The 27,590-nt window shown below is 47.1% G+C and overlaps 2 protein-coding genes across 2 annotated transcripts in view; one reads left to right on the top strand and one right to left on the bottom strand.

The window, feature by feature from the left end:
• Positions 1 to 413, bottom strand: part of CDC45 (cell division cycle 45) — a 33,581-nt gene extending 33,168 nt beyond the window's left edge. The window contains exon 1 of the mRNA XM_040465133.1: positions 48 to 413. Coding sequence (XP_040321067.1) covers positions 48 to 98 — 51 coding nt within the window. The 5' untranslated portion in view covers positions 99 to 413. The remainder of the gene's footprint in view (positions 1 to 47) is intronic.
• Positions 414 to 860: 447 nt separating this feature from the next.
• Positions 861 to 27,488, top strand: UFD1 (ubiquitin recognition factor in ER associated degradation 1). The gene is made up of 12 exons (XM_040465135.1): positions 861 to 993; positions 4,214 to 4,346; positions 4,725 to 4,757; positions 8,291 to 8,412; positions 11,543 to 11,673; positions 14,248 to 14,320; positions 18,656 to 18,724; positions 20,031 to 20,096; positions 20,367 to 20,414; positions 21,192 to 21,280; positions 22,716 to 22,797; positions 26,501 to 27,488. Exons 1-12 carry the CDS (start codon positions 991 to 993, stop codon positions 26,573 to 26,575), a joined length of 924 nt encoding a protein of 307 aa, XP_040321069.1. The 5' UTR covers positions 861 to 990; the 3' UTR covers positions 26,576 to 27,488.
• Positions 27,489 to 27,590: the final 102 nt, after the last annotated feature.

Here is a 27,590-nt window from a genome sequence, read left to right as displayed (position 1 = left end):
CCCCACCCCCCCCCCCCAAGGCCACGAGATGTAAGAAAAAGGGTCACCTGGTTTTGAACCACCTCGTAGAACTCCTTGCGGAAATCGGACACAAACATGGCCACGGCGGCCGGACACCCAGAGCTAGCGCTGAGGATCCAAGAGCTCCGGCGGCGGTCAAGACTCCCGCCAAACAGGGACTCTTCCGATTAGCCCAGAAGCCAACCAATACCTACTTAGTTCTCAGCTTTTCCCTCTTCCCGATTGGGCCATATTGGAGGCGGGCCTAGCGCTCCGCCAACCGGGCTGGAAATGTTAGGCCCGCTCCTAAAGGAGCGTCATCCACAAGCAAGACGCAAACAATGTTGCCCACTTCAGTTCTGACTCCCTTTTACCCACAAATCCGACGTTTGGTGGACATCTTTAGTTTGGGAAGAGAAGCCTATTGCCTCCCACTGGGCCCTCCAGGAAAAGGAAATCACGCCATAAATTCAATTCACTTACACATTGAACGAAGTCGTCAGTTAACGATTTCGGTAAACCCTCGGCATAGTTCGAAGGCAAATTTGTAGCTTACTTCCGCCAGCTTCCTCGATGGCTGACGCAAAGGCTGGAAGGTCTACGTGCATTCTGGGTAGTGTAGTAGATAAGGAGAATGGGCCCCACTAAATTGGTCTAGAGGGGAGTACTATAAAAATGTAATTTTAAAAAATTACACAAATTACCCTAGAGTGAACGAAAATTATGAAATAGTATTTTAGTAAATATCCCAGTGAAATTTTAGGCCCTAGAGCCATTGCCTGGCCTTTTCCCTTTTGTAACCGACCGCTGTCCTCCGTACCTACCCCCGGGTCCCGGGTCCTGCACTTCCGGTGAGCCTCCCAGGGCGTCGGAGCGGAAGCGGCGGCGGCGGCTTCGGCGGCTTCGGCGTCTGTGAGCTGAGAGGGTCGGCGGGCTCCCATCCTAACGTTCTCTGGGTGAAGCGGCATCTGCCAGGCAGAGGTGTCCACCATGGTGAGTGTGGCCTGTCAGGGTCTGGGAGCTGGGGCTGGGGCCTGGAGCCAGGGGCCGAGGCCGGGCCCGGCGGGGCGGACAGAAACGGCCACGGAGATGCCGAGTCACCCCCGCCGGGCGAGTGCCGGACCCTTGACCACGATCGGCCTCAGCTTATCTCCGGTAGTCCTGGGCATGGTTCGAATTTCCTCTCAGTTGGACTTGAACTCCTTCAGGGTGAAAACTCTTCTACGTTTGTGTCCACTCACGGGTCTCAAAAGTGCTATACAGGTGACAGGTTTCCATTCCACCAAATTAATTGAAAGGTTGGGCGTGAGCAGCAGAGTCAGCCCCCCTAGGGAGAATGCTTGGGAACCCTTCCGGTGGGCCGGAACACTCAGCCCTTGAGCCAGTTCCTCAAGCACAGTACCTCTTGGTCTTGGCTGGGTTGTAATGATGCCTTCGGCTATTTAAGTGATTCAGTGGATAACAACAGTAGTAGCTAATTGTTGCTGGCGCTTTTTCTCTTACACTTCTTTCAACTGAAACCCACAGTCCCTTATTACACCTTATCCCATTTAATCCCTACTATGCCCTTGGAGACAAGGACGATTAGTATGATTTTAACCATGAAAAAAACAAGGTTTAAGGAAGTAGGTAGTTTACTGGTAGTCAAAGAAGCGGGTAGTGGAAATTTGAGGCCAAGTCTGTCTGGATGCAATGCTGAGTCTCATTACTGTTGTACAGCATTGCCTCAGTGTCATTTGCTTATTTTAGCAAAAATAATGACTACTAGGTTTTGTCCCAAGTATTTCATTGTTGAATCATGTTTCCATTCTCAAGTTCATCCTCATCCACTTAAAGACCCTGAATACCTGATAGGTCTAGGCAGTATACTAGACATTGGGATTATGAAGGAAAGTAGGACTTGAGGTAGGGAGCAGCAGAGAGGGGCAGAAGGTCAGGTTCATGGGTGGATTGAAGGCAGATTGTTAAGGGTGTTACATACTTCGTGGGGATTTTCTGACTTAATGAGGAACAAAAGCAAAGAGAAAAAATGCCTTGGATGGGCTGGTGTAGTGAAAGCCTCAGGGAAGCCCCACCCCACGCTCTACCTTCACATTTGCTATGCTTCTGGCCAAGACTGTTGAACAGAGTTCTGCTTAAAGGAAGGAGAGACAAAGGTTTGAAAACTACTGTGCTAAAGCCCCAGGGATTGAAGAGCCATTTGAGATTTTAAGCAGTAACTTGCTGTGTTTGCATTTTAAGAAGACTGCAGATTCATCTTGCTAATTTTGATTTTGGAATTGCTAGTAAACTACCTAATCAGGCTTTGTCTCTACTTGATGTATATTTGGAATCAAGTCAAGAAATATTTGTCTATTGTGAAATATTTTTTAAAACTTGTAAAAACCACATAAATTTACCATCTTAACTGTTTTAAAGCATAGATTCTGTAGTGTTAAGTATATTCGCATTGTCGTGTATTAGATCTTCAGAAGTTTTTCATCTTGCAAAACTGAAATTCTACCTATTAAACAACAGTTCCCCCCATTTCCCCTCACTTACCCCCTGGCAACCAACATTTAATTCTTGTCTCTATGAATTTGATGGCTCTAGAGACCTCCTATAAGTGAAATCATATAACATTTGTCTTTTTGTGACTGGCTTATTTCTCTTGAGCATAAAGTCCTCAAGGTTCATCCACGTTGTAGTATGTGATAAAGTTTTCTCCCTTTTAAAGGCTGGATAATATTCTATTATATGGGTGTACTACATTTTGTTTATCCATTCATCTGTTGATGGACACTTGGATTGTTTCTATCCCTTAGCTATTATGAATAATGTCGCTATGAGCATGTGAACATCATACAAATATCTTTTCAAGACCCTGCCTTCAATTCTTTTGGGTTTATGCCCTATAGTGCAATTTTATATTTGGTTGGGGGGACGTCATGGCAATTGCAATACTTTGAGAAGACTCCAAATTGCTGTGTAAAATGTTTTCTAAGCCTCACCATAGTCCACAAGTTAAGAGCTGGGATATTAACTTTGGTGGCACAATATCTTGGCTCTACTTATTAGCAGGAGGGACTACCATGGCATAACACCATGAAAGCACATTGGAGGGGCATCAGTCCAAACCCTGGGCAAAGCAAGGAAGGTTCCTGGAACGAGGAAAGGATGGTCATGGAAGCCAGGGGAAAGGGACGGGGTGCAAATGCTGGGTGCCTGCTCTTCCTGTTGTCTGGAATGCCATTCCCTGTTTTTTACCTGGCTCCCTCCTGGCACTCAAGTCTTTGCAGAGTCCCTTCCTGACCACCCATTTAAAATAGCATTCTCAGGAGCTTTCCCTTACCCCGTCTTGTCCTTAGAGCATTTATCAGTATCAGACGTGGAAACATTTTCTCTTACTTGATTCCCTTGTCTTGAATGTCAGCTCCTCCAGGGGCAGATGTTGTACCTGTTTTGTTAGTGAGCAAACATCATTAGAGTGTTTTGCTAGTGCTTAGCTCAGAGCCTGGCAGATAGTGGGCACTCAATAGATGTTTTGGCGGAGGCATCTAGGTGGCTCAGTCGGTTCAGCATCTGACTTCGGTTCAGGTCATGCATGATCTCACGGTTTGTGAGTTCGAGCCCACATTGGGTGAGCTCAAGCCCCGCTCCAGGATCTGCACTCTCTCCCTCTCTCTCTCTGCACCTTGGGGGATTCTGTCTGTCTGTCTGTCTCTCTCTCTCTCTCTCTCTCTACCCCTTGCTCACTCGGGCACTCAGATAGATAGATTTCTTTAAATTAACAAGAAGAGGGTAAGTGTTTCTGTTGGAGAAACCAGGTGTGGCCGGTGTAGGAGATTGTAAGGGCTGTCAGTAGCCAGTCCCTGAGGTGTATGTGAGATCTGGCCTGGATCCTGGGGGAGTGGAGGCATGGGAGACTGAAAGAAGTTAATGACAGGCTTGACGTGGCCAATCATATATTTTAGTAAGATTTAGTAAGAAAGCAGTAGACTCTAGATTGGAGGGATGATACTGGGCATGGCAGAATGTGTAGAAACAGATTTGAGATTCACTGTGCCACCGGGAAGTGCTTCAGGCAGACTGCTCTGGTCCATCAGGATTGCCGTGCATCTTGCCCTTTATACACGTGCAGCAGCATCAACTACCCTGACCTGTTTGGGCTTTTGACGTGAAGAGATGTACCTTTGTTCTGTTCTAACTCCAGTATCTCTTTCCTTCCTTGTAGTTCTCCTTCAACATGTTTGACCACCCGATTCCCCGGGTCTTCCAGAACCGCTTCTCCACGCAGTACCGCTGCTTCTCCGTGTCCATGCTCGCAGGGCCTAATGACAGGTCAGATGTGGAGAAAGGAGGGAAGAGTATGTGCTCGTTTTTATTTTGAATAGTAACCTTTCCTGCCCTCAGCCTACAGTGCTTGCGGTCTTCAGGAGCCCTTGTTTTGCATGTGCGACCAGAAGTTAGTTACAGTGAGAGTCTTGCTTGCCCCAGACTTCCTAAGGGGGGCCTGGGGTGGGAGGGAGAGTTCTAATTATGATTAGATTTATGGCTAATAGCTATCTGGTTCCCGCAATAAATTACAGCAAGTAAAATTCCTTATCAAAGATCATTATGAAATTCTGGCTACTTTACAAGTATCGTGTAGTACGTTTTAAAGATATGACAGCAACTAAATTTTGGCTTTGTGCTGCCTTTTTAATTTTTACTTTCTTAATGTTTCTTAAATGTTCTTTCCACAGTAATTATGCCGCCCTCAGCCCTCGATCAACTCAGTAAGTATTTTCTCCGTGACCTGGGAACTGAGGTCATTTAAGGATGGACATCAGAAACTTGGGCATATGTTCTTCAGTATGTCCAGACGTAGGCAACCTTCGTTGTGTCTGGATGGGAAGTGTCCCTGGAGGTTGCATACTGGGCTGGACTGCTGGGCCCACGGATGCCTGGTGAGGTGATGGCCAATGGCGGCCAGCTATCCAGTTGGGGGCCAGTGAGTACTCAGCTCTAGATTTCTCCCCTATGAAGGAGGCTCTCTACTCTCCTGACACCGAACCCCCCACCTCCACACACACAAACTTTATCCAGATCCCATCAGGACAAGGAAAGTTTGAACACAGTGCTTTTCTCCCTGCAGAGGCAGCTGACTCTGTTGGCTGGGTTCACTAGGTTTTTCCCTAAAGGAGGCTGTCAGCTCCCAAGAGAATGCTGTGCATAGGCTTTTCACCTCCTCCCCAAACATGTTTCTTTAGTTCCAGGCCCAAATTTCCAGCCCTGTCTGCCCCACTGCATCGACAGCGCATTATCTTCTGCCCCAGAACCTGCCCCTCTCATCAGGTTCTGTCTCTTATAGCAGGAGCCAGAGAGTCCCAAGGGTTGTGAGAGTGGCCACACTTCCTCTTTCCTCAACCTCTCATCCCCTGAGAACAACCCATAGAGACACCTCATGCCCCTGACTACAGGCACAGTCACTGCTTTTTGAGATTCAGTGGTGTTTCTGGTGTGAATTCCTCCCATCCAAGGGAGGATAGTGGAGGTCACCAAAGCACAGGTCCACACTTGGTATCTGCTACATGTGGGACAGCACTGTAGAGAAGGGGTGCAGCCTGGCCTGGCTATAGACTAGTGACTTGGCCTCTGAATTTCAGTGTTGTCATCTTTAAACAGGGACACATGGCACCTGTCCATCAGAGCTGCTATGTGGCAGGAGTGCCTCCTCTAGATGGTGCCCTGTGGCATGTGTATAAACAGCCCAAGCCCATGTGACGCCAGTCAGAAAACAGGAGGTGGCCTTTAGCCAGCATCGCTTAACCAATGCCAGCAGTGGCAGTGGCCACACACAGTAGAGGCCTTGAATTCTGGCATTTGCTTAGCCAGTGGGTAGATAGAGCACCCTGGAGTTCATAGCCCTCAGGCTGTCATCATAGAGGAGGGAACAAGGCCCCCCCAGAGAGTCTGCCCTTCTATTTGAGCTGACCTAGGAGCTGAGTGCCAGGAGTGACCTTTGGTACAAGTGTCTAAGAAGTGACTTGGATTGGGACAGTAGAGTTTAGATCAGTGTTCAGATCTTTTAAGTCTTGGAAGAAATTTTGTCTAAATGAAATCTTACAGGGAGTCTTAATTTATAAAAGTGTCACTACTCAATTTGGAGGAGGTGAGGGAGTGCAGAGGGCTCAGAGCCTCAAGGCACTTCTCTAAATCAGGAAATGCACTTTGAAAACTACTAGACTGAGGAACATAGGGGTTTCCTCCAACGACAAGAATCTTGGATCCTTGGCTACAGCCTGATCTACTTCACCCTGACTAACCATGGTTCTGCTTCACAACTCCACAGCTGAGAGGTGCCCTGGGGACAGAGGGCCTGGCCTCTGGGCCCTTGGCCATTGTACTCCAGCATCCAAGGCACCCTTGGTGACTGGCGGGGGGGGGGGGGGGCGGGGTACCCACACCCACTGCTGCTACTTCTGAAGGCTCTTCTCCCTCACCTGTGGCTTCCTGCCCAAGCTTCTTACTTGATCTGCATCACCAGAATCCTAGGCAGAGTCTGCCATACCTCCTGGTGCTGAATGGAACTTTTGTTGCCATGTTTAAACCGACAGGTCAAAGTGGGCTTTAGCGGTTAAGCCAGATCAACCTGGGCCAGTAGCCTGGGTTGAATCCCAGCATGGTCACTCCTGGGCTGTGTGATCCTGGGCTTCTTGCTGACTGGGCATGTTAGTTCCCCATAGATGAAAAGGGTAATGATTGTCCCTACCTCACTGTTCTGGGAAGAGTAAGCAAGAGCCTGGCACATGGCAAACAGTGTTGCTTGTCACTGCATCAGTCTGTTGCAGAGCCCTCCGCCATGTCCCCGACTCTTGGATTCTCCTGCTTCACATTGCCTGCACCTCCTACACTCCTGAGTCAGCCTGCCAATGGTCCTGTTGCCTGCCTCTGGCCATCCATGGGGCTTCAATTTGGGACCACTAGAGTGAGGGGACGGACGGACTGTGTGGTGACCTTGCAGAGAGCCACATTGCTGAATGCTTCCACCCTGCATAGTGTCTGGCCCATCCCTTCTCCTCCTGACCACATTCACACCCTGTCCTGGTGCCCCAGCCTCACCCAATTGCTAGCCATTCCCAAACTGGCTGGGTTTCATGCCTTTGTTCAGGCTGCTTCCTCTCTGGCATTCCCTCCCTGGCTGGCCTGCCCATGACTCTCACAGAGCACTGCAACATCTAGGTGTACGTGTTTATTTCTTTTCCACCCTTCTTTTTTTTTTTTTTTTTAATATATGAAATTTATTGTCAAACTGGTTTCCATACAACACCCAGTGCTCATCCCAAAAGATGCCCTCTTTAATACCCATCACCTAACCTCCCTTCCCTCCCACCCCCATCAACCCTCAGTTCTCAGTTTTTTCTTTTTTTAATTTTTTTTTTTTAACGTTTTATTTATTTTTGAGACAGAGAGAGACAGAGCATGAACGGGGGAGGGGCAGAGAGAGAGGGAGACACAGAATCGGAAGCAGGCTCCAGGCTCTGAGCCATCAGCCCAGAGCCTGACGCGGGGCTCGAAGTCACGGACCGCGAGATCGTGACCTGAGCTGAAGTTGGACGCTTAACTGACTGAGCCACCCAGGCGCCCCTGTTCTCAGTTTTTAAGAGTCTCTTATGCTTTGGCTCTCTCCCACTCTAACCTCCTTTTTTTTTTTTTTTTTTTTTTTTTCCCCTTTCCCTCCCCCATGGGTTTCTGTTAAGTTTCTCAGGATCCACATAAGAGTGAAAACATATGGTATCTGTCTTTCTCTGTATGGCTTATTTCACTTAGCATCACACTCTCCAGTTCCATCCACGTTGCTACAAAGGGCCATATTTCATTCTTTCTCATTGCCACGTAGTACTCCATTGTGTATATAAACCACAATTTCTTTATCCATTCATCAGTTGATGGACATTTAGGCTCTTTTCCACCCTTCTAACTAGAAACCCTTGCAGGCATGGATTTTGTCCAGCACATGGGTGGCAATGAAATTATTTATGAATAAATGAGTTAACGTATCACTTTTTAAAATTGGGGTTTCAGAAAACTTCAAGTGTGAGCCGGTACTGTGTACCTGGGTCACCAAACATTCCTGAGCTCTGGGCCAAGTGATATGTTAGGGGAGCATGGGGTCTACTGGGTGGGTAGGCATCCAGGGGCCTAAGCACCTTGTGGGTTTGAGTGCCTGCTCTGGGGAGCACCCAGGGAGGCTGATTTTCAGAGGAGCGCATTCAGAGAATAGAACTCCCTCACCGAAGCTCTGCCTCAGCCTCTCTCTCCTCTTCAGGCCGACTCAACATTACCTACCCCATGCTGTTCAAACTGACCAACAAGAACTCAGACCGCATGACGCACTGTGGTGTGCTGGAGTTTGTGGCCGACGAGGGCATCTGCTACCTCCCACACTGGGTGAGTGGGACTGTGCCGGTCTCTGAGAGTCTGAGAGTCTCAGGTTGGGGCTTTGAAGTAGGGAGGCCCCCAGCACGTGGGAGAGCCTCGCCCCTGGAACAATGACATGGCTAATAGAGAAGGGTTTCAGAACAAGGTTCTGCATGCTGGCGGGTGACCTTTCTTTGACAGTAGACCAACTGGTAGCCTAGAAACCACAGCCACCTGTTTACCTGCCATTTCCTAGGCAAGGCTTTTGTGAAAATAATGAAGCAGGAGTATTTTTGAAGTGGTCTGTGTACAGAATTTTAGGTTTCTATTTTGATTTATTTTTTTAATGTTCATTTATTTATTTTAAGAGCACAAGTGGAGGAGGAACAGAGAGGGGGAGAGAGAGAGAGAGAGAGAGAGAGAGAGAGAATCCCAAGCAGACTCTGCACTGTCAGCACAAAACCCAATGCAAGGCTGGAACTCAAAAACCATGCATGATCTGAGCTGAGATCAAGAGTTGGATGTTTAACTGACTGAGCCACTAGGGCACCCCTGGAATTTTAGGTTTTTATACATTTGCTCCCCAAGTCTAATTTCTCCCCCAGTTTTGTCACATCATCGTGTGTGTGTTTAGATATTTGTCTGTAACTGAGTCTTTCCAAAGTGTATCACTTCCTTGCCATAAAAACAAAGTCTCTTTTTTGCACTCAAACTTTCTCTTGAGCCTGGGTCCTTACTTAATGGTAGGCCTGGCCAGCCTCTTCCCCACGGGAGCCCTGCACTCCCATCACACCTGCTTCCTGGTCCCTCCTGTGTTGTTTCCCAGCCTCTGTCCCAAAGGAGCTCTTACTCACGCCTCAAAGCCCAGACTCAATTTGCTTCCTTGCTCAGTTGCCCTTCCCAACACTTGCCACTTGGTACCTTATTGTCCTGTAGGTCTGCAGGTGCCCCTCCTGGGCTGGACGACTTGTCCCACTCATCGGATAGAGTGATGTGGGTGGCTGAAGTGTTGCACACTGACAACTTCTCAGGGCCACTCTGGATCCTCAGAGCTGCTCTGGGACCCATGTGTAGAGGTAAAAGAGGAGGTGGTAACACTGGGGTACACCGTACCTCCAAAGTTCTCTCTCCAACCCACAGACTTGGTGGCCCCTTGTCCAATCTCCCAGGATGCTTTGGACCAGAAAACTAATTGGATCCTTTTTGCCAAGAAATATCGTATTCCCTGGGAAGCTTCTTTAGGTAGCATAGACCTGCCTCTTCCTGGGCTGGCCTTCCAGCTCTTGGCCAGAGCAGATGATTGCCTGGGGGTTTCCAGTTGCTGCTGCAGAGCTGGCCTAATGATCTTTTGACCCTCAGCGGTACGTGAGCAGGTGCTTTCTGTTAGGTGCTCTGTCCTACCCAGAGCTCCCAGGCCTCTTCAGGACAAGTCAGCCTGGAGCAGATGCTGGCCTTTCTTCTAGCACCTGAGGCCTCATCTGCTGGGCTAGATCAAGATCTCCGCCCAGGACCACTGGGAGTGCGTGGAAGCCTGCTGCCTTGTGCCTGTCCTACTATGTGTACTACATTTGTTGGAGCGACCACACCAGCCTGAAGAGTGTCCCTCAATGAGAGTGTGTCAGGACCTCTACAGGCCCACAGGGCCCTGCTCACCCTCTAGCTTCACTCATGACCTCTGCCCTCCTTGGCCCTGGCCTACCTTCCTCTTACCTGTATCTTGTCCTTGGACTGTTAGAGTTACCTCCTAACCGCCTCTGTGAGCCACAGTGCTGGTCCGTCAGTGCCGCCTGGGTGAAGCGTTCTTGAAGGGATGTGATGCCTGGGACTGGCTCCAGGGCAGCCCAGTGTGGGATGCGGTCAGGGAGAGGGGTGTTGAATGAGGAGCCGAGGTTAGCTGTGATCTGTTGAACCGAGGGATGGGTGTGTAGAGTCTCGCTCATACGGTTCTCACTGCACTTTTTTTTTTTTAAGGTTTTTTTTTTTGTTTTTTGGGGTTTTTTTGGTTTGGTTTTGGTTTTTGGCTTTTTTTTTTTTTTTTTTAAGCTACACCCAACATGGGGCTCAAACTAAACCTCAGGATCAAAAGCTGCATGCCTTACTGACTGAGCCAGCCAGGTGCCCCTGGTTCTCTCTGAGCCTGGGTGGCTCAGTCGGTTGAATGTCTAACTTCGGCTCAGGTCATGATCTCGTGGTCTGTGAGTTCAAGCCTGGCATTGGGCTCTGTGCTGACAGCTCAGAGCCTGGAGTCTGTTTCAGATTCTGTGTCTCCCTCTCTCTCTTTGCCCCTCTCTTGCTCATGCTCTGTCTCTCTTGCTCTCAAAAATAAGTAAAACATAAAAAAAAAATTTTGTTTTTTAAATAAATAAAATTAAAAAAAAAAAAAAAGAAAGTTTAAAATAAAAAAAGCAAAAAACCACTCCCAAGACATGCAGGGTTCCTCATTCCTGGCCCACCCTCCTTGTCTCAGACTCTTAAGTGTCAGCCTTATGGTCTCTTGACTTCCTGCACACCAGGTACTCACAAGCCTTTGTTCGTATCTTTCTGCCTTGTTCCTCACCCAGCACCCACCACACAGGGTGGTTTCATAGAAGTATGAAGTTATCTTGTCAGTTTTATGTGACCCCCTGTAGCAGACACCTCTGGGGACTTGTCACCACCTTGCACCTGCCTCAGCTATATGGCCATTCCATTTGAGGTAAGCCCACATGGTGCCATCATTATCCTACTCCCGTTGCAGCCGTGTTTGCTCCAAGGCCTTGTAAGTTGTGTGTGAGACAACTCAAAGGTATGGAGGGGTGAGCTTCCCTGGGGAAACACTGTCCCTAGGAGACCTGGAGCTAGTGGCCTTTCCTTCTAGGGGACCATCTTTTCTTAGAGGCTGACAGAGACACATTGCTGGCTGCAGGCACCTAGGTAGTACCCCAAGGCCTCCTTCCTTTCACGCCTTTGACTCACTTGCTGGTTGGCTTTACCTTCTTTCCTAACATCAAATCGCAATTAAATTACATGTCCCCAAGTCCTCATCTCAGGCTCCTCTTCCAGGGACCCAAGGAAGAGCCATCAGAATGCCATACTTTGGCCTGCTGAGTGTGTGGTTAGATGATGCTCATGCTGGCCACTTGATTTCCAGGAGCCTCATGTAGCTTTCTTCTTCTTTTAGATGATGCAGAATTTGCTGTTGGAAGAAGGGGGCTTGGTCCAGGTGGAGAGTGTCAACCTTCAAGTAGCCACGTACTCCAAATTCCAGCCTCAGAGCCCTGACTTCCTGGACATCACCAACCCCAAAGCAGTGTATCCTTTTGAGATAAGGGTTCTTCTGGACAAGGGAGGGGTGTGCTGGCAGTCTGTAAAAAGCGAGCTCTTTGTTGAGCATGTGCCTACTTTGGAGACCACACATTTGTTTCTGATTGGAGTTGTGGTTTGAGAATAATGGTGTTTAGCCAGCATGTCTACCCTGGCCTGGACCTGGGCTTGGGCCTGGACAAACACACGTGGCACTCTCTGGGCCTCTTCTGGACACTCTCCAGACACTTCCCTTGAGAGCAAAGTGGAACCCTTCCTCCAGGTAGACTGGGGCACCTGGCACAAAGCTCAGTGTATTTGGTGGAAGGAGGCTGGCTGGTTTGCCTCTAAGGCCCAAACCCTCACGGGCCCTCGTGCCCCACCTCAACCATGAATGCTACTCAGCCTCACCTTTTACCCAGGGTTAATGCTTTTCACTCCAAACCATTGGGGAGCAGTGACACAGTACATTTTTCTGTAAGCAAGAGAAAAGAAAAGGTTTTAGGTTTTAGTGGTTTTTGATAATGTTCTCTGAATGTGTGCCAGACATGGGTGTTGATAATTTAAGAAACAACTGGTGTGGGCAAGAAGCATGCTGTGTGTGGTCTGTGGTCTAGACCTCTAGATTGGAGGCCCTGGCTTGCTTGTTGAGATCTTGTTATAGGGCAACCACTCCACTATCTGTTTTTAAAAGGCTCGATAAAACACAGTTGAACAATACAGACAGGTAGGTAGTTTAAAAAAAAACAAAACTGCTTCTACCCGCCCTACTTGCACACTGTCCCCAACCCCAACCCAGGAGCAAGCTGATGTCGGCTACATCCTGGACGTGTGGGCTGTGAGTCTCCTGCTGACTATGTCTGGACCAGTTCCCTATGACTTGGTCCTGGACATGGTGTGGGCTTGGGGAGCTGTGCTCGCCACACTCATTGTTGGAGGCTTCCCGTTTTACAGGCAGGGTGACATACTGTGACATGTCTGCTCACCTGATGCCTCAGAGCACTGCCTTGGAGGTGCTTGTCTGGTGATCAGTGCCCAGGAGTGTCTGCCTCGATGACCATGCCCCCTTTTGATCTCTGGATTTTCATGTGTGTTGCGGTGCAGACTTTCCAGATTGTTTTCAGAGGCTGTTTCTATCCGCATGGTTAACTTGTTAGTTCATGGAGAAAGAGTGTCAGTTTCGTCAGCAGAGAGGCAGTCTGGTGCTCCTGGGTCTGGCTGACAGTCAGGATAAAGGCACTCTTAGTAAAGGCAGACTCAGCACAGAGCCAAGAAGGTTGGGCACGTAGAGCTGTGATGCAGAAACCAGGTGGGCTGGCTCTGACAGCTGGGCTGGAGCTAAGGGAAGGGCACCCCAACAGCATGGCATTTTATGCAAGGGAGCGAAGACAGTGTACACAGAATGCCCTTTCACAAAGCTGTTCTCATCTTGAAAGGCTATCTGACCGGGACGCCTGGGTGGCGCAGTCAGTTAAGCGTCCGACTTCAGCCAGGTCACGATCTCGCGGTCCATGAGTTCGAGCCCCGCGTCGGGCTCTGGGCTGATGGCTCAGAGCCTGGAGCCTGTTTCCGATTCTGTGTCTCCCTCTCTCTCTGCCCCTCCCCCGTTCATGCTCTGTCTCTCTCTGTCCCAAAAATAAATAAACGTTGAAAAAAAAAAATTTAAAAAAAAAAAAGAAAGGCTATCTGACCAAGAGAAGGGATCCTGGACAGGCTGAGTCTTCTCCCCTCAAGTCAGACTCTTGAGAGCCTTGCCTGGTATGCCATGTCACAGTGCTAGGTTCTGGAGGAGTGTCGTATGTTTGCCCATTCTATTTAAAGTAGTTCTCTGAATTGACAAGGATGATATGGTTAAAGTATTCCGTGTGATTAGGCATAACTCCCTTGCCTGGGCATTTGGGTTATTTAGTTTTAGAGAAATTATTATTATTTGCAATTATAAAAAGGGTTTACAGGTTACCTTTCCCTCTTTAATTTTTATTTTTTTAGTTTTTATTTTAGAACATACTGCCCTAAAGTTGGGTTACCACCTAAAAGATAGAAGAACAAGTGTCAGAACATCTTTGATTTTTGATGAACTTTTGAGGGGGCCTATTTATGATTCATTCAGTCTTTTTCTTCCATACTCCCATAGGATTTTTAAGATCAACTTGTTGAGTGTAATTTACATACAATAAAACTCCCGAGTTTGGTCAGTTGACAAACGTGAACACCCTTGTACCCAGAACACTTCCATCTTCCCAGAAGGTCTGCTGTGCCCTTGCCTGCCCCTCCTCACCTGATATCCAGCTCTAGGAACCTCCCTGCTGCTTCTCACCCCTCAGAGAGCTGCCTTTCTTGAGGGAACACTTTGTGGCAGGTTCTTTCCCTCAGCAGTGTTGGTGAAATTCATCTATCTAATGAGTTCACCCTCTCTTATTGCTGAGTAATATCTCACTGTATCAAAGCCGTGTGTTTTAGCACCAGCCCAGTATATGCCTGTCTGGTATACTTTATGACAGTGATCATCTAAACCTTTATAGAACTTGTTTCAGATTTAAGGTACCCATCTTGCCATGTTGCCTTAACAGTGTGTGTCTGCAGATTAGAAAACGCATTAAGAAATTTTGCCTGCCTGACCACAGGGGATGTGATTGCCATCAACTACAATGAGAAGGTGAGTGTCTCAACCGTGGGGCCAATAGGGCCCAGAGCCAAGGTCAGCGTAGGTCACACCTGAAGACTTGCAGTGTCCATTCTGATGTTTAAATGGGGGGTGGGGGGAGGGATCTTTCTTTCTTTCTTTCTTTAAAAATATTTTTATTTATTTTTGAGAGAGAGAGATAGCACAAGCGGGGCAGGGGCAGAGAGGGAGGGAGACACAGAATCCAAAGCAGGTTCCAGGCTCTTAGCTGTCAGCACAGATCCTGACCCAGGGCTCAAACCCACGAGTCATGAGATCATGGCCTGAGCTGAAGTTGGTTGCTTAACCGACTGAGCCGTCCATGGGTCCCCATTTTTTTTTAAGTTTATTTATTTATTTTGAGACAGAGAACATGTGGAGCATATACACACGAATGGGGGAGGGGTTGAGCGGAAGAGGGAATCCCAAGCAGGCTTCCTGCTGTCAGGCTGTCAGCACAGAATGAATGGGGGTTCTTTTTAGGCAGGGTATGCATGGCTTTTATCAGGATTGCTGCCTACTCTTTGCTTTTTAAAATCCTTATGCGTTCATGTTTAAACCCCTGTAGTAATTCATTCAGCGGCTCTGTTTTGAGGATTGATTGCATTTATAGGTGAATGAGCTTAACATTATTAATCATAGTCTGTATCCCATGGGGCCAAGGGTACTGATTGTGCCTCCATTAGAACCTCTCCACTGCACCTATGATCTGAGCTAATCCCTTTGCTGGTCTGTGGGAACACAGAAACAAAGTAGCCTGGGTCCTTGTCCTTGTGATTCCCTCCCTTGGACGGGCCCTCAAGGAGCTGGCCCTGCAGGGTGCTCCAAGTGCTGTGGGGCACAGGGGAAGCAGAACCTGGCTTTGCCTGGGGACATTGTCACCTGACACCCAAGCAGAGACAAGAAAAGCAGATATAGACCCTTAAGGAAATCAGTATTGGCATTTTCAGATGCAAACATAAAGTACTTATGTGTAAAATGTTCAAAGGTATTTTTAAAAACAGAACCATAAAATTTAGCAATCAATAAAAGACTACCAAAAATAACCAGGAGGGTTTGAAAAACAGTCAAAGAGTTAAATAACAGCTGACAAAGAATTAATGAAATGAAAGCTAAATCTGGAGAAATGCCTTAGAATTCTACACGGAGGGGCACCTGGGGGGCTCAGTCGTCCGATTCTTGGTTTTGGCTCAGGTCATGATCTCATGGTTTGTGAGTTCGAGCCCCAAATCAGGCTCCATACGGATAGTGTAGAACCTGCTTGGGATTGTCTCTCTCTGCCTCTTCCCTGCTTACTCTCTCTGTCTCTCTCTGTCTCTCTCTCTCAAAAATAAATAAGATTAAAAAAAATTTCTACACAAGAGATCAAGGCAATGAGCATAGGGGAGACTGAATTATTGGGTACACTGAGAAAATCCCAGCAGGAGAGAATGATGGAGCCACAATATTGTGAAGAGATAATAAATGAAATTATTTTAGAACTGGCTTTCAGCCCACAGTAACAGGGAGTATAGTATATATCAAACAGGGTGAGTTGCATATACCAAATAAGCGGAGAGAAGGTACTTAGAAAAGAACGGTAAATAGTAAGCCTTTGAACAGCAACTGTTACAGCCAAAAATAGCAGAATACAGTTTGCCCTTGAAGAATATGGGGTTAGGGTCACCAAACCCACAAATAACTTTTCAGTCCCCAAAATTTAACTACTAATAGCCTACTGTTGGCTGGAAGCCTTACCAAGAACATAAACAGTCGATTAACACATATAGTTTATGTTATATGTATCGTGGAGCTGGACAAAAGAAAATGTTGTTAAAAGAGTCACAAGGAGGGGTGCCTGGGTGGCTCACTTGGTTGAGCATCTGACTTTGGCTCAGGTCATGATCTCATGGTTCATGAGTTCCAGCCCCTAATCAGGCTCTGTGTTGACAGCTTGGAGCCTGGAACCTACTTCAGATTCTGTGTGTCTCTCCCTCTGCCCCTCCCACGCTCACACTCTGTGTGTGTCTCTCTCTCCCCAAAATAATAAATAAACATGAAAAAAATTAAAAAAAAGAAGTCACAAGGAAGAGAATATACATTTAAGGTATTGTGCTGTAAAACTGCATGTAAGTGGACCAGCGGCAGTTCAAACCCATGTTGTTCAGGGAGCAACTGTATCTTCAGAGGCTGACAGAAAGTAACTGTCACCAAAATCTTTAAAGAATGCAGGCAAAATCAAAATATTTTCAGATAAACCAAATCCCAGAGAGTTTATTTACGAATGGAACTTCAAAAGCATGTGCTTCAGGAATAAGCATTCTCCTAGAAGGAAAGACCAGCATGCCAGAAGGAATGGTGAACAAATAAACTAGCAAATATGAAGTAAATCTTGGTAAATGTCGCCACATAAAGCAGTAATAACGTTTGAGAGCCTCGAGCAAGAACATCTAAAATATTAGAAAAGAATAAGCCTGAAGAGTTGTTCAGAGTGAAAGTGTCTGCAACCCAAGAAAAAGTTCAATCAGTAAAACTAACTGGGAACTCCACATACATGTTGAACGTTTAAGAATAATACAAAACACTAGAAATTGTCATGGAAGTATAGGAAGTATACCTCACGCAATATATTCTAGCATTTCTATAGTGCTCCTTCTAAGATTTTTCTTTCCCAGCTCTGGTTGCAACATAGTTGGTATTATGGTGCACTAATTCCTTGTGACCTGCAGTTTGAAAGCAGTACTGTAGCAAAATGAGAACATGTTCCTCCGGAGACAGGGGTGCATGTACAGATTTCATAGCAGTTTTGGTAGTAGTGTGGTGCTGGCAAACCCATTGGAGTCAGCCCAGATTTTGACTGGAGAAATTACGTTACATCCGTACAGTAGCATGCATTCATTTCTGTTCATCTTTTTTTTTTTTCTCCCAATTTTTTTAACGTTTATTTTTTTTTTAATTTTTTTTTAACGTTTATTCATTTTTTTGAGACAGAGAGAGACAGAGCATGAACGGGGGAGGGTCAGAGAGAGGGAGACACAGAATCCGAAACAGGCTCCAAGCTCCGAGCTGTCAGCAAAGAGCCCGACGCGGGGCTTGAACCTACGGACCGTGAGATCATGACCTGAGCCGAAGTCGGCCGCTCAACCGACTGAGCCACCCAGGCGCCCCAACGTTTATTTTTGAGAGAGACAGTTTGAGTGGGAGAGGGGCAGAGAGAGAGGGAGATGCAGAATCTGAAGCAGGCTCCAGGCTCTGAGCTAGCAGCACAGAGCCTGATGTGGGGCTTGAACTCCTGAACCATTGAGATGATGATCTGAGCCCAAGTTGGCCACTTAACTGACTGAGCCACTGAGGCGCCCCTGTTCATTTTCTATTAAATAATGAGGAAACTTTTAAAAACAGACTGGGCACACGAAGCCTTCTCACTTTACTTTGGGGACCCTCCCCCTAATGTTGAGGCTTTTGTTTAATGGTGGGACTCTCCAGACTGTTCTTTGTAAAAGCAGGACGTACTCAGGTAAACAGAAAACCAGAAACGATGCATGAAAAAGCAGATTCTGCCACTTTTTGTTCTTATCCTTCTGAATGTTTGTTTGTTTGTTTGTTTTTTGTTCATGTTTATTTATTATTGAGAGCCAGAAAGAGACAGAGCATGAGCAGGGGAGGGGCAGAGAGAGGGGGAGACACAGAATCTGAAGCAGGCTCCAGGCTCTGAGCTGTCAGCACAGAGCCCAACACAAGGCTTGAACCCACAAACCGCGAAATCATGACCTGAACCGAAGTCAGACGCCCAACTGACTGAGCCACCCAGGCACCCCGCTTCTGGATGTTTTGATACACATTTTTGACACACTTGAGATCATCTTGGACATACAGCAATATGACTTTTTTTTTTAACTTCTCCCATTGACTGCATGGTTCCGCTGGTGACTATAATTTCTATATATGTGAACAAATATTATTCATTTAGCCAATTTATTGGTAGGTATTTTGAGAATGCACTATTATTAGCAATGTTGGAGTGAGCATTCTCAGAATTTTCTCTTTGGGTATTTAGCTAATTATTTGCTTAGAATAAATTCCTAGAAGTGAACTTCCTGGGATAAAGGTTGTGTCTTTTGCAATTTGATGCATAACTACCTTGTCTGATTTGAACCACTTATGGGCATCAAAGCAGCCTTCCCCCACAAAGGCAGCCCCCTTGTCATAGCAAGAGGTGCATCTGGGGGAGGGGGTCATGGAGGTGAATGGTGTGTCTGCGAGCCTAGTAGGGAGCCACAGTAACATGAATGACGACAGCGCCCAATGCTGCCATGAACTGTGAAACTGATTTTTGTTTTTTTCCTACAGATTTATGAACTGCGGGTGATGGAGACCAAGCCTGACAAAGCCGTGTCCATCATTGAGTGTGACATGAATGTGAGTACCTTTGCTGCTTACAAGTGCGCTTGGGGTGAAGGAAGATGGGCAGTTGATGGCCCCTGCAGGCCAGTTCCCCTCGAGGGTGTCATGTAGCCCCTGGGACTGTTTGGGTGAAAGAGGAGGAAGATGATATCAGAACATTATAAGGAGGCTGCTGACCTTATGATCCTTCTTAGACCAAGAGAACTGGCAGAGTTGTAGCCAGTTCTGAGATGGCTGCACCCACCAGCATCTTAGACATGCTAAAGAAGGAATATTCTTTTTTTTTTTTTTTTAAATGTTTATTTTTGAGAGAGTGTGAGCACGGGAGGGGCAGAGAGAGAAGGAGACAGAAGATCCGAAGTGGGCTCTGTACTAATGGCAGAGAACCCAATGCGCAGCTTGAATTCATGAACTGTGAGATCATGACCTGAGCCCAAGTCGGATGCTTAACCGCACTGAGCCACCCAAGTGCCCCTAAAGAGTGAATATTCTTAAAAGCTGAGGAAACTTGGGGCACCTGAGTGGCTCAGTCAGTTAAACATCTGACTCTTGATTTCAGCTCAGGTCATGATCTCACAGCTTCATGGGTTTGGGCCCCACGTCAGGCTCTGCACTGTCGGCAGTGTGGAGCCTGCTTGGGATTCTCTCTGCCCCTGCCCCACTTGCACTGTCTTTGTCTCTCTCAAAATAAATAAATACACTTAAAAAATAAAAAGCTAAGAAAACTTAGCTCCTGTGTAGGAAGCAACTACTGGTACACACAACAGCCTAGTAGATCTCCAGGGAATGCTGCCGAGCAAGAGGGGCCAATCCCAAAAGGTTATATTCTGACATATGTTATATGTCCCATGTGTATTACATTCTTGAAACTGGCAAGACTTTAGACTTGGAATACAGAGTAATGGTTGCCAGGAGTTAGGAGAGAAAGCCAGGAGAGAGGCGGGTGTGGTTGTAACAGGACAACTCAAGGGGTCCCTGTGATGTTGGAACAGTCCAGTATCTCAGCTGTGGGGATGGAGACATTGCCCTACACTTGTGATAAAATTGTGAGGCCTTAACATGCACACACCAGTGAGTCAGTATAAAACTGGAAAATCTGAACAGGAAGGTGGGATCATGTCACTGTTGCTATCCTGGTGGTGATACTGTATGCAATTTTTCTAAAACACTACCATTGGGAAAACTGGGCAAAGCATACAGGGCAACTTTCTGTAGCATTTTTTACAGCCACATGTGAACCTACAGTTGTCTCCATTAAACTGGAAAAGCTAAGGAAGCCTAAGTGTCTCCACATCTCAAAACTACTTTTCTGACACCACAGGTAGACTTCGATGCCCCACTGGGTTACAAGGAGCCTGAAAGACAAGTCCAGCATGAGGAGTCTGCTGTAAGTTGTTTCACCAACATCCCTCCCCAGCTCCAGCACTGTTTGCCCTCTTTGGTAATGGGACTTTTGTGGGAGGGCGTCCTGGGTTTGTCCTGACAGCTGATTCTCGTTTGGCCTCTGCCAGTGCTGACATGGCCACGTGCCCTGCTCCCATGGAACAGTGTGTCCCAGCTGTTGGGGTGCAGGGTTGGCAGTAGCAATGAGAGGCCCAAGAGAAAAGCTGGGGTATCCCTGCTGAGAGGCTTATCGCATGATTTCTGTCCCTATCAGGAAGGCGAAGCTGACCACAGCGGCTATGCTGGAGAGCTGGGCTTCCGTGTGAGTACCAGGCCACACATTTAACTTTCTGTATGCCCACTGTGCCATCTGGGGACCTCCGTAGGGACTGGGGCTCTGGGCATCCGTGTACACACATATCTGGCACCTTCTCGGTTACGTGGCACTTTACATCCATTTTCTCCTGGAATCCTCCTAACAGTTCTACAAGGCTTTTCCAATTTTTCTTCTTCTTTTTGAAGATTTCTAACTTACCAAAAAGTTAAAATAGGACACACGTATTCTTCTCTTAGATTGACCAGACATGACGACATTTGCTCTATCCCTAATAACATGGCCTCTGTGAAAGGAAGTTGCAGTGTGACCTCCCAGCGCTGCCGCCAGCCAGCCTCCCTGGGAAGAGGTAGAGATGGCTGGTGTGCTGGCACCAGGGTGCTGGGAGGCAGCAGAGGAGATGGACTAGAAAGTAGAGCTGTGGGGCATTGCAACAGAGGCCTTAGCCCACCCCACCCCTGGGGCCCTGAGCTGGGTGGCCCTGCAGAAGCTAGGGCCAGACCTTTCGACCTGTCATTAGCTATTGGCTGCCCCCGTAGGGTGGCTGTGTTTGGGCCAGGAGGCTCCTTTCATCTCCCTGTAATCCTCTGAGGAGCTGGGCGGAGAGTTCTCGGCTGTCCATACTCCAGCAGCTGGGGAGTGAGGGCTTCAGTTCTTAAGGGGTCTGGACAGCCCACCTCCAACACACATCCCTGCAGCGATCTCTGGGCAAAGGGCATGTGTATGCTCACTAGCTCTTGCGCACTTTCTTGCTCACCTGTCTAGGCCTTTTCCGGCTCTGGAAATAGACTGGATGGGAAGAAAAAAGGTGTAGAGCCCAGTCCCTCCCCAATCAAGCCTGGAGACATTAAAAGGTGGGTCTGTCCTGACTCTGCTCCCGCCTGATGCTTTGTCATCCTACAGGGAGGCTCTGTGCCAGATTCCTGGGGTGGGGCCACCTCACTGGAGCTCTAGAGACCAAGCCTGGACCAAGGAGGCTGGCAGTATTAATGGATGACCCCTGCCTGTTCTCCTCAGTGGGCTGGAGCACCACCAGAGCCACTGTTTCTGGAGGGGTGGGGAGGGGGACAGTGGGTATTGGTGCCCTTCCTCAACTGCCAAGCCTCTCCCACAGCCTCCATTGGTGCTTCCAGTTCTGCCTCCACCTGTTCCCAAGTAGTACCTGATCAGCTTGCTTTCCTGTTTCAGGTCATTCCACTACCTGTTTAGTAATCTCCCTGTTTTCCTATTTTGTGACTTCAAATAATTCAAGTCACATTATGTCAACTTCCCTCAAACAGGAGGCAGGAACTGCCTTACTTAATGTGTTTCTGTTTAGGGGCCCAGAGACTCTTAGAGCAGTTTCCCTGCTCTGGTGGCCTTCATGGAGGTAGCAGGGATATGTCGTCACCTGTCTACTCTGTGTGTTAGAGCAGAAGGAGAATGCTGGCAGTGTTTTTACCCAGTCTCTTAAGAGAGCTTAAAGAATTCAGTGTGAATGTAGCCCTTGCAGGCTCTATGAGGCTAGAGGACAGAGATGATGAGGCCCCCAAGCCTCCAGGTGACCCCTCCCTGCAGGCCAGGCCCCAGGTCTACAGGCCTCTTCCCCAGTTGCCTTCAGGTTACTTCAGGAAGGATGCTGGGGAGCACCAGAGGGCTGGCCCAAGGCCAGAGTGGGTACAGCAGTGTACCCCAAAATGAGAGTTGTCGGGAGGACACTTGTATCTTCTGCCTGCCTTCCTCTTGATTGCCAAGAATGAATTTTAGGGGTGCCTAGGTGGCTCGATCAGTTGAGTGTCCGGCTCTTGATTTTGGCTCAGGTCATGATCTCATGGGTTGTGAGATCGAGCCCTATGCCAGGCTCTGTGCTGACAATGCAGGGCCTGCTTAGGATTGTCTCTCTCCCTCTCTCTCTGCCCTTCCCCTGCTCATGTGCATGCTCGTTCTCTCTCTCTCTCTCTCTCTCTCTCTCTCTCTCTCTCTCACTCAAAATAAATAAATAAACTTCAAAAAAAACAAGGTATTTTAATGCAGGGTATCTGGGTGGCTCAGTCGGGTAATTGTATGAGTCTTGGTTTGGGCTCAGGTCATGATCTCATGGTTTGTTAGTTTGAGCCCCATGTTAGATTCTGTATGGACAGTATGGAGCTTGCTTGGGATTCTGTCTCCCTCTCTGCCCTTGCCCCGCTTGTGTGTGTGTGCTCTCTTTCTTCCACACCCCCCTCTCAAAAAATAAACATTAAAAAAAAATGAATTTTAATGCTTTTTTCTCTTGAAACTAACACTTCTCCTCCTTGCTCTCCTTCACAGGGGAATTCCCAATTATGAATTTAAACTTGGTAAGATCACTTTCATCAGAAATTCACGTCCACTGGTCAAAAAGGTTGAAGAGGTGAGTTTATTTTACTGGTAATGAGAAGTTTTATTTGTTAATGATGACTGGAGAGTTCTTTCCATTCTGAATAAGGATGTTTTTGTCATATTTTTCCCCATGCCTAGGGCCCTCCTCTCCCTGGCAGCCTGATTGTCCCGTTGAGACTATGCGGGGAGTGTGTAGGCCACAGCTCTGGTGTCACCTGGCAGTGGTGATCGACACAATACCAGCTCACAGAGCCTTGACCAAGTGCCATAGTTAACTATTTAATCCCCAGCCCCGTCCCTTGAGGTGGCTGCCGTGATTGTCTGCATTTGTACACATGTGAGCCTGAAGATGTGTGGAGGTGAGGGCACCCAGGGTTCAGGGGCAATTCGTGTTATTTCTAGAACACCAGCACTTCAGACCCACCACTCTCCTGGTTCCTTTTCCCTAAGGCTCAGTGTCTTGGGGATCTAGAATAGGCTAGAGGGCAGATGTTCTGTGAGCCCACTCAGGATCCTGGCTGCAGGGCCATCACCAGCCCCTTGGCCACTGAACTCTTCCCCTCTTCCTGTGGGGCGGTTGGGGATAGAGACCACTACACCGTTTACATATTTCCTACCCCTTTGCATCCCGCCCTGGTCTTAATGTTCCTTGAATTAACACGGTGTTGGGAAACTTCCAGGCTCAGAGGAACCAGTGTGGTTCCCCAATGAGACCTTACCCTCTGACTCCTCCTTGAGTGCCTTTCCAAGCCTTTGCCAGCTACATGCTGGGGCTTGCTGCCTCCAGCTTGGAGGCCTCAGCAGGGCCGTCCTCCAGGCTGACTTGTGACCTGACTGCTGGAGATACAGGAAAGGGAGGGTGAGGCACAGCTGGAGCTGTTTAATCCATAAGTACTGGAGAAGAAATGTGTGGCTGATGATGGGATTGAAGGCACATGCTTAGCGCTACCCCATCCTGAACCCTCAGGAAAGCTGTGGCACAAGGTAATAAGGTAATAAAGACATTGGCAAGAAGAGGAGGCAGCTGCTACAAAACTTTGAAAGCCCCAGAACAGAAGGGGTAACTGACTTCGCAGGCCATGGAAGCCACATTCTGAGCTGGCTGTGGGGAAAGCCAAGAGGCAGATTGGTGTAGAGAGTAGAGCTCTGAAAGGCACCTCTGGAAATGGGGGACAAAGATGGAATGTGTGTCACAAAGAACCGAACCACAGCACCTCCTCTCCCCAACCCCCCGCCACTATCCCCATAACCTGCTGGGGATGTACCTGCCTGACCCCAGGAGAAAGCTGGAGGCTCGTCTTCTGGAAGAGGCATCACGACAGGTCCCGAGGCTGGGGCCATCAGTACGGTGGATAGGACTGAACTAAAAGAGCAAATGAGTAACAGTTTGTATCCTGAATGTTGTCACCCTTGATATCCTTCCCTTGCTTGGCTCACACATGGCTGCCAGACTTGCTTATTGCAGTTGGAGGAGCTTTCTCTGGACAGTCTGATGAACCCTGAGGAATGTGCCAGCCAGCTCACCCCAGAGTGAAGACTGTAGTCAGGAAGTTTCTGCTGATAACCTCTAAATCAGAAGAGTTCTGAAAAGAGATTAGAGAAACTAAAGGGGCAGGAACCATCAGGGAAGTAATTTCCCCAGACTAAAGGGCACAGAGTTTACAGATTGGAGGGCCCCCTGAGCATCCAACACTGTGAATGAAAATAGCCCCCTATTGAGGCAAAGAAGAGAACCTAAAGCTTTCAGAAGGCAGAAAGTGGCTGCACCACAGATTAAGAATGGCATCATTTTAGCAGGACACAGGAAGCTAGGAGATCTTGGAGCAGTGTCTTCAAAATTCTGAGAGGGAACTTTTCTAAAAAGTTCTGTACCCAACTCTTACAGGTTGAACTATATTCCCCCAAGTCCTGTGTTGAAGCTCTAACACCCAGCACCTCAGAATATGACTGTATTTGGAGATAAAGGCTTTTATGGGAGGTGATTAAGTTAAAATGAGGCCATTAGGGTGGCCCCCCAATCCAGTCTGACTGGTGCCCTTGTAAGAAGAGGAAAGTTAGCTGTACAGAGGGAAGACCATGCGTGTGAGGACATTGCAAAAAGACAGACATCTGTAAGCTAAGGAGCGAGGCCTCAGAAGAAACCGAACCTGTCAACACTTTGATCTTGGACTTCCAGTCTCCAGAACCATGAGAAAATATCTGTTGTTTAAGCCACCCAGGCTGTGATATTTTGTTATGGCAGCCCCAGCAATCTAACACCAACCAAACCTATCAGGGAAACGTGAGAGTAGAAAAGGCTAATTTCAGATATGTAGGATCTCACAAAAAGGTATTTCTCAAACACCCTTTCTCAGGAAGCATCTGGAGGATGTACCCTACTAAAATGAAGGAATAAAGTAGAAATAAGAAAGCCTTAGGGGTGCCTGGGTGGCTCAGTCGGTTGAGCGTCCGACTTCAGCTCAGGTCACGATCTCACGGTCCGTGAGTTCGAGCCCCGCATCAGGCTCTGGGCTGATGGCTCAGAGCCTGGAGCCTGCTTCCGATTTTGTGTCTCCCTCTCTCTCTGACCCTCCCCCATTCATGCTCTGTCTCTCTCTGTCTCAAAAATAAATAAACATTAAAAAAAAAAAATTTAAAAAAAAAAATAAGAAAGACTTAGGTCCAGGAAATAGGGAGCCCTGAAGCCATTCGTAGCACCAAGAGGATGGCCAGTCCAGGTAGGGCAGCTTAAAGGCCCTATGAGATGCACCTGCAAACAGACAAAAACAGCGGGATGCCTGCTGTGATTGAATGTATGCAGAAGAGAGAAGCCAGACACAGGGACAGCAGGACAAGACAGAAGGCTCTGCAGAAAAGGAAGGCTGATTGGTTTAGCTGTGACTCAACTTGACATGGTTGCCACCACACCAGTACACTCCTGCATGGAGGTCAGGTGGGGCAAGTGCAGGCAGGGGCACGTACTATGGAGTGTGTAATCCTCTTGCACAGATAACGCCTCCAAGTGACTAGCAAATACAAACTGATGAAAAGATACCTGCTGTTTTCAGGAGTTCAGAAAAAAACAAGCCCTCTTTCTTTTGGTGGGAAAATAGCTTGATTGAATGTTTCTGAGGGCTGGTTAGTGACCATAATATTAAAAGCCTTAAAAATAACACACAGTCCTTTTATGGAAGAATAATACTTCTAAAAAAAAAAAAAATCAGAGTTGCGGACAAACACAGTAAACTGCTCACCACAACTGTTTACAATACCGCAAACCTGGTAGTAACATCCAGTGGTGGAAGACTGCCTCTCCCACATGATGGAATTTTCTGTAGCCTATACGAGAAAAGAAATTCATTGACTTGAGACTCGGGAAGTATAATAGGTCATATACAGTCATATATAATAAAGTGGCTGGAAATATTTTTGGGTGGTGAAATTACAGATGATTCTTCTTTTGGGGTGTATTTTATATTTTTTACATTTTTCCATTTTGAAAATGTGATTCTTCTGCAAAAGGATGTACATTCAACCTGAGAATAAAGGCTGTGGTAGAGGCATAGCTGTGATTCTGTGGTTTTGTTTCTCAATTCAGTAGACTATGATTTACGTTTCCACTTCAAAGACCTTTCTTCTTATGTATAATGTGGAAGTGAGGAAAATGGGTGGCTGGCACATGAGTCAACAGAATAAAGCATTTATTCTAAGCCTCCAAGGAGTTTCTGAAAATAGTATTTTATCTTCACACTTAGGATGAAGCTGGAGGCAGATTCGTCGCTTTCTCTGGAGAAGGACAGTCGTTGCGTAAAAAGGGAAGAAAGCCATAAGTTGGGACTGTTGGCTGATTGGAAAATAAAATAATCAATTGCAACATAATGGCTTTTAGTTACTGGCTCTGATGGGATTAGACTGTTGCAGAGGATGCTGTCACTTTGTGTTTTGTTTAGAGTTACCTAAGAATTACTGAGTCTGACCTGGAAGTGGAACAATCAGACTTGGTGGTTGATTTTGGGAAGGAGAAAGCTCACTCTGAGATCCCATAGGCAAGCCTCCTCCTTGCCCCTTCTTGTTTTCAGCCCTTGGGGGTGCCCCCACTGCCTTAGCCAAAGCAGAGTTCCCCAATTCCTGATAAAAACCAATGGAGGGGTTGGGTTGCTCTAACTTGAGGTGTTGTTTCTCTTTTTTCACTTAATCCTCTCCTTTCCCAGGTTGATAGCTTAGAACATTGCCTTTGGCCTAGAAAAAATGGCTAGATATGTGCTCTGTAAATAGTGGTTATCCCATTATTCTGGCTGCAATTTAAGTATATGAGGAAGGGTGTTTCTATTTTTATTTTACATATTGATTTTTTTTTTTTTCAAAAGAACCATCAGAAGGTGGATTCCTGATCTGAATACATTTCCACTTGTATTTTGATTTCATATGGAAATATGAGTGAATAAACCTAAATGAATCTGTTCTACAGTAAAACAACTTCATGATGAAGCACAAATACAAATTAGAATAAATAAGTGCTAAAGGTACATTCCTCTTTCTCCTTCCCTACCTCCCACTCCCAGTTTTAATGTATTAAATTATCCAAGGTTCTGCTGGCCTATCTTTTTTATTAATATTAATTTGGTCTCAGATCACTTTCTATAATGTGAGATCTTTTGACATGTTAATCTAATTTAATCTCTTTTGTTCCTTGAAAATAATTTTACATCAAGAATTTCAAATAAAAATGGGCAATGACTAAAACCTGGATTGCTTCCAAATGTTTGATTAGGTACCAACATGGGTTGCCCCAACCGGGCCTCCAACCAGAAGTTGGAGGAAGACTTGCTTGCAGGTGTCCCTTGT

The sequence above is a fragment of the Herpailurus yagouaroundi genome, unplaced genomic scaffold, assembly GCF_014898765.1.
Source record: "Herpailurus yagouaroundi ecotype Mexico unplaced genomic scaffold, PumYag 545, whole genome shotgun sequence".
Lineage (NCBI taxonomy): Eukaryota > Metazoa > Chordata > Mammalia > Carnivora > Felidae > Herpailurus > Herpailurus yagouaroundi.
This window is presented reverse-complemented; position numbering and strand designations above follow the sequence as displayed.

Excerpts from the sequence above, each read along its gene's own strand:
- UFD1 (XM_040465135.1), top strand. Across the intron at positions 14,321-18,655 it reads CCATCAACTACAATGAGAAG|ATTTATGAACTGCGGGTGAT; the intron begins GTGAGTGTCTCA and ends TTTTTCCTACAG. Across the intron at positions 20,415-21,191 it reads CTGGAGAGCTGGGCTTCCGT|GCCTTTTCCGGCTCTGGAAA; the intron begins GTGAGTACCAGG and ends TCACCTGTCTAG.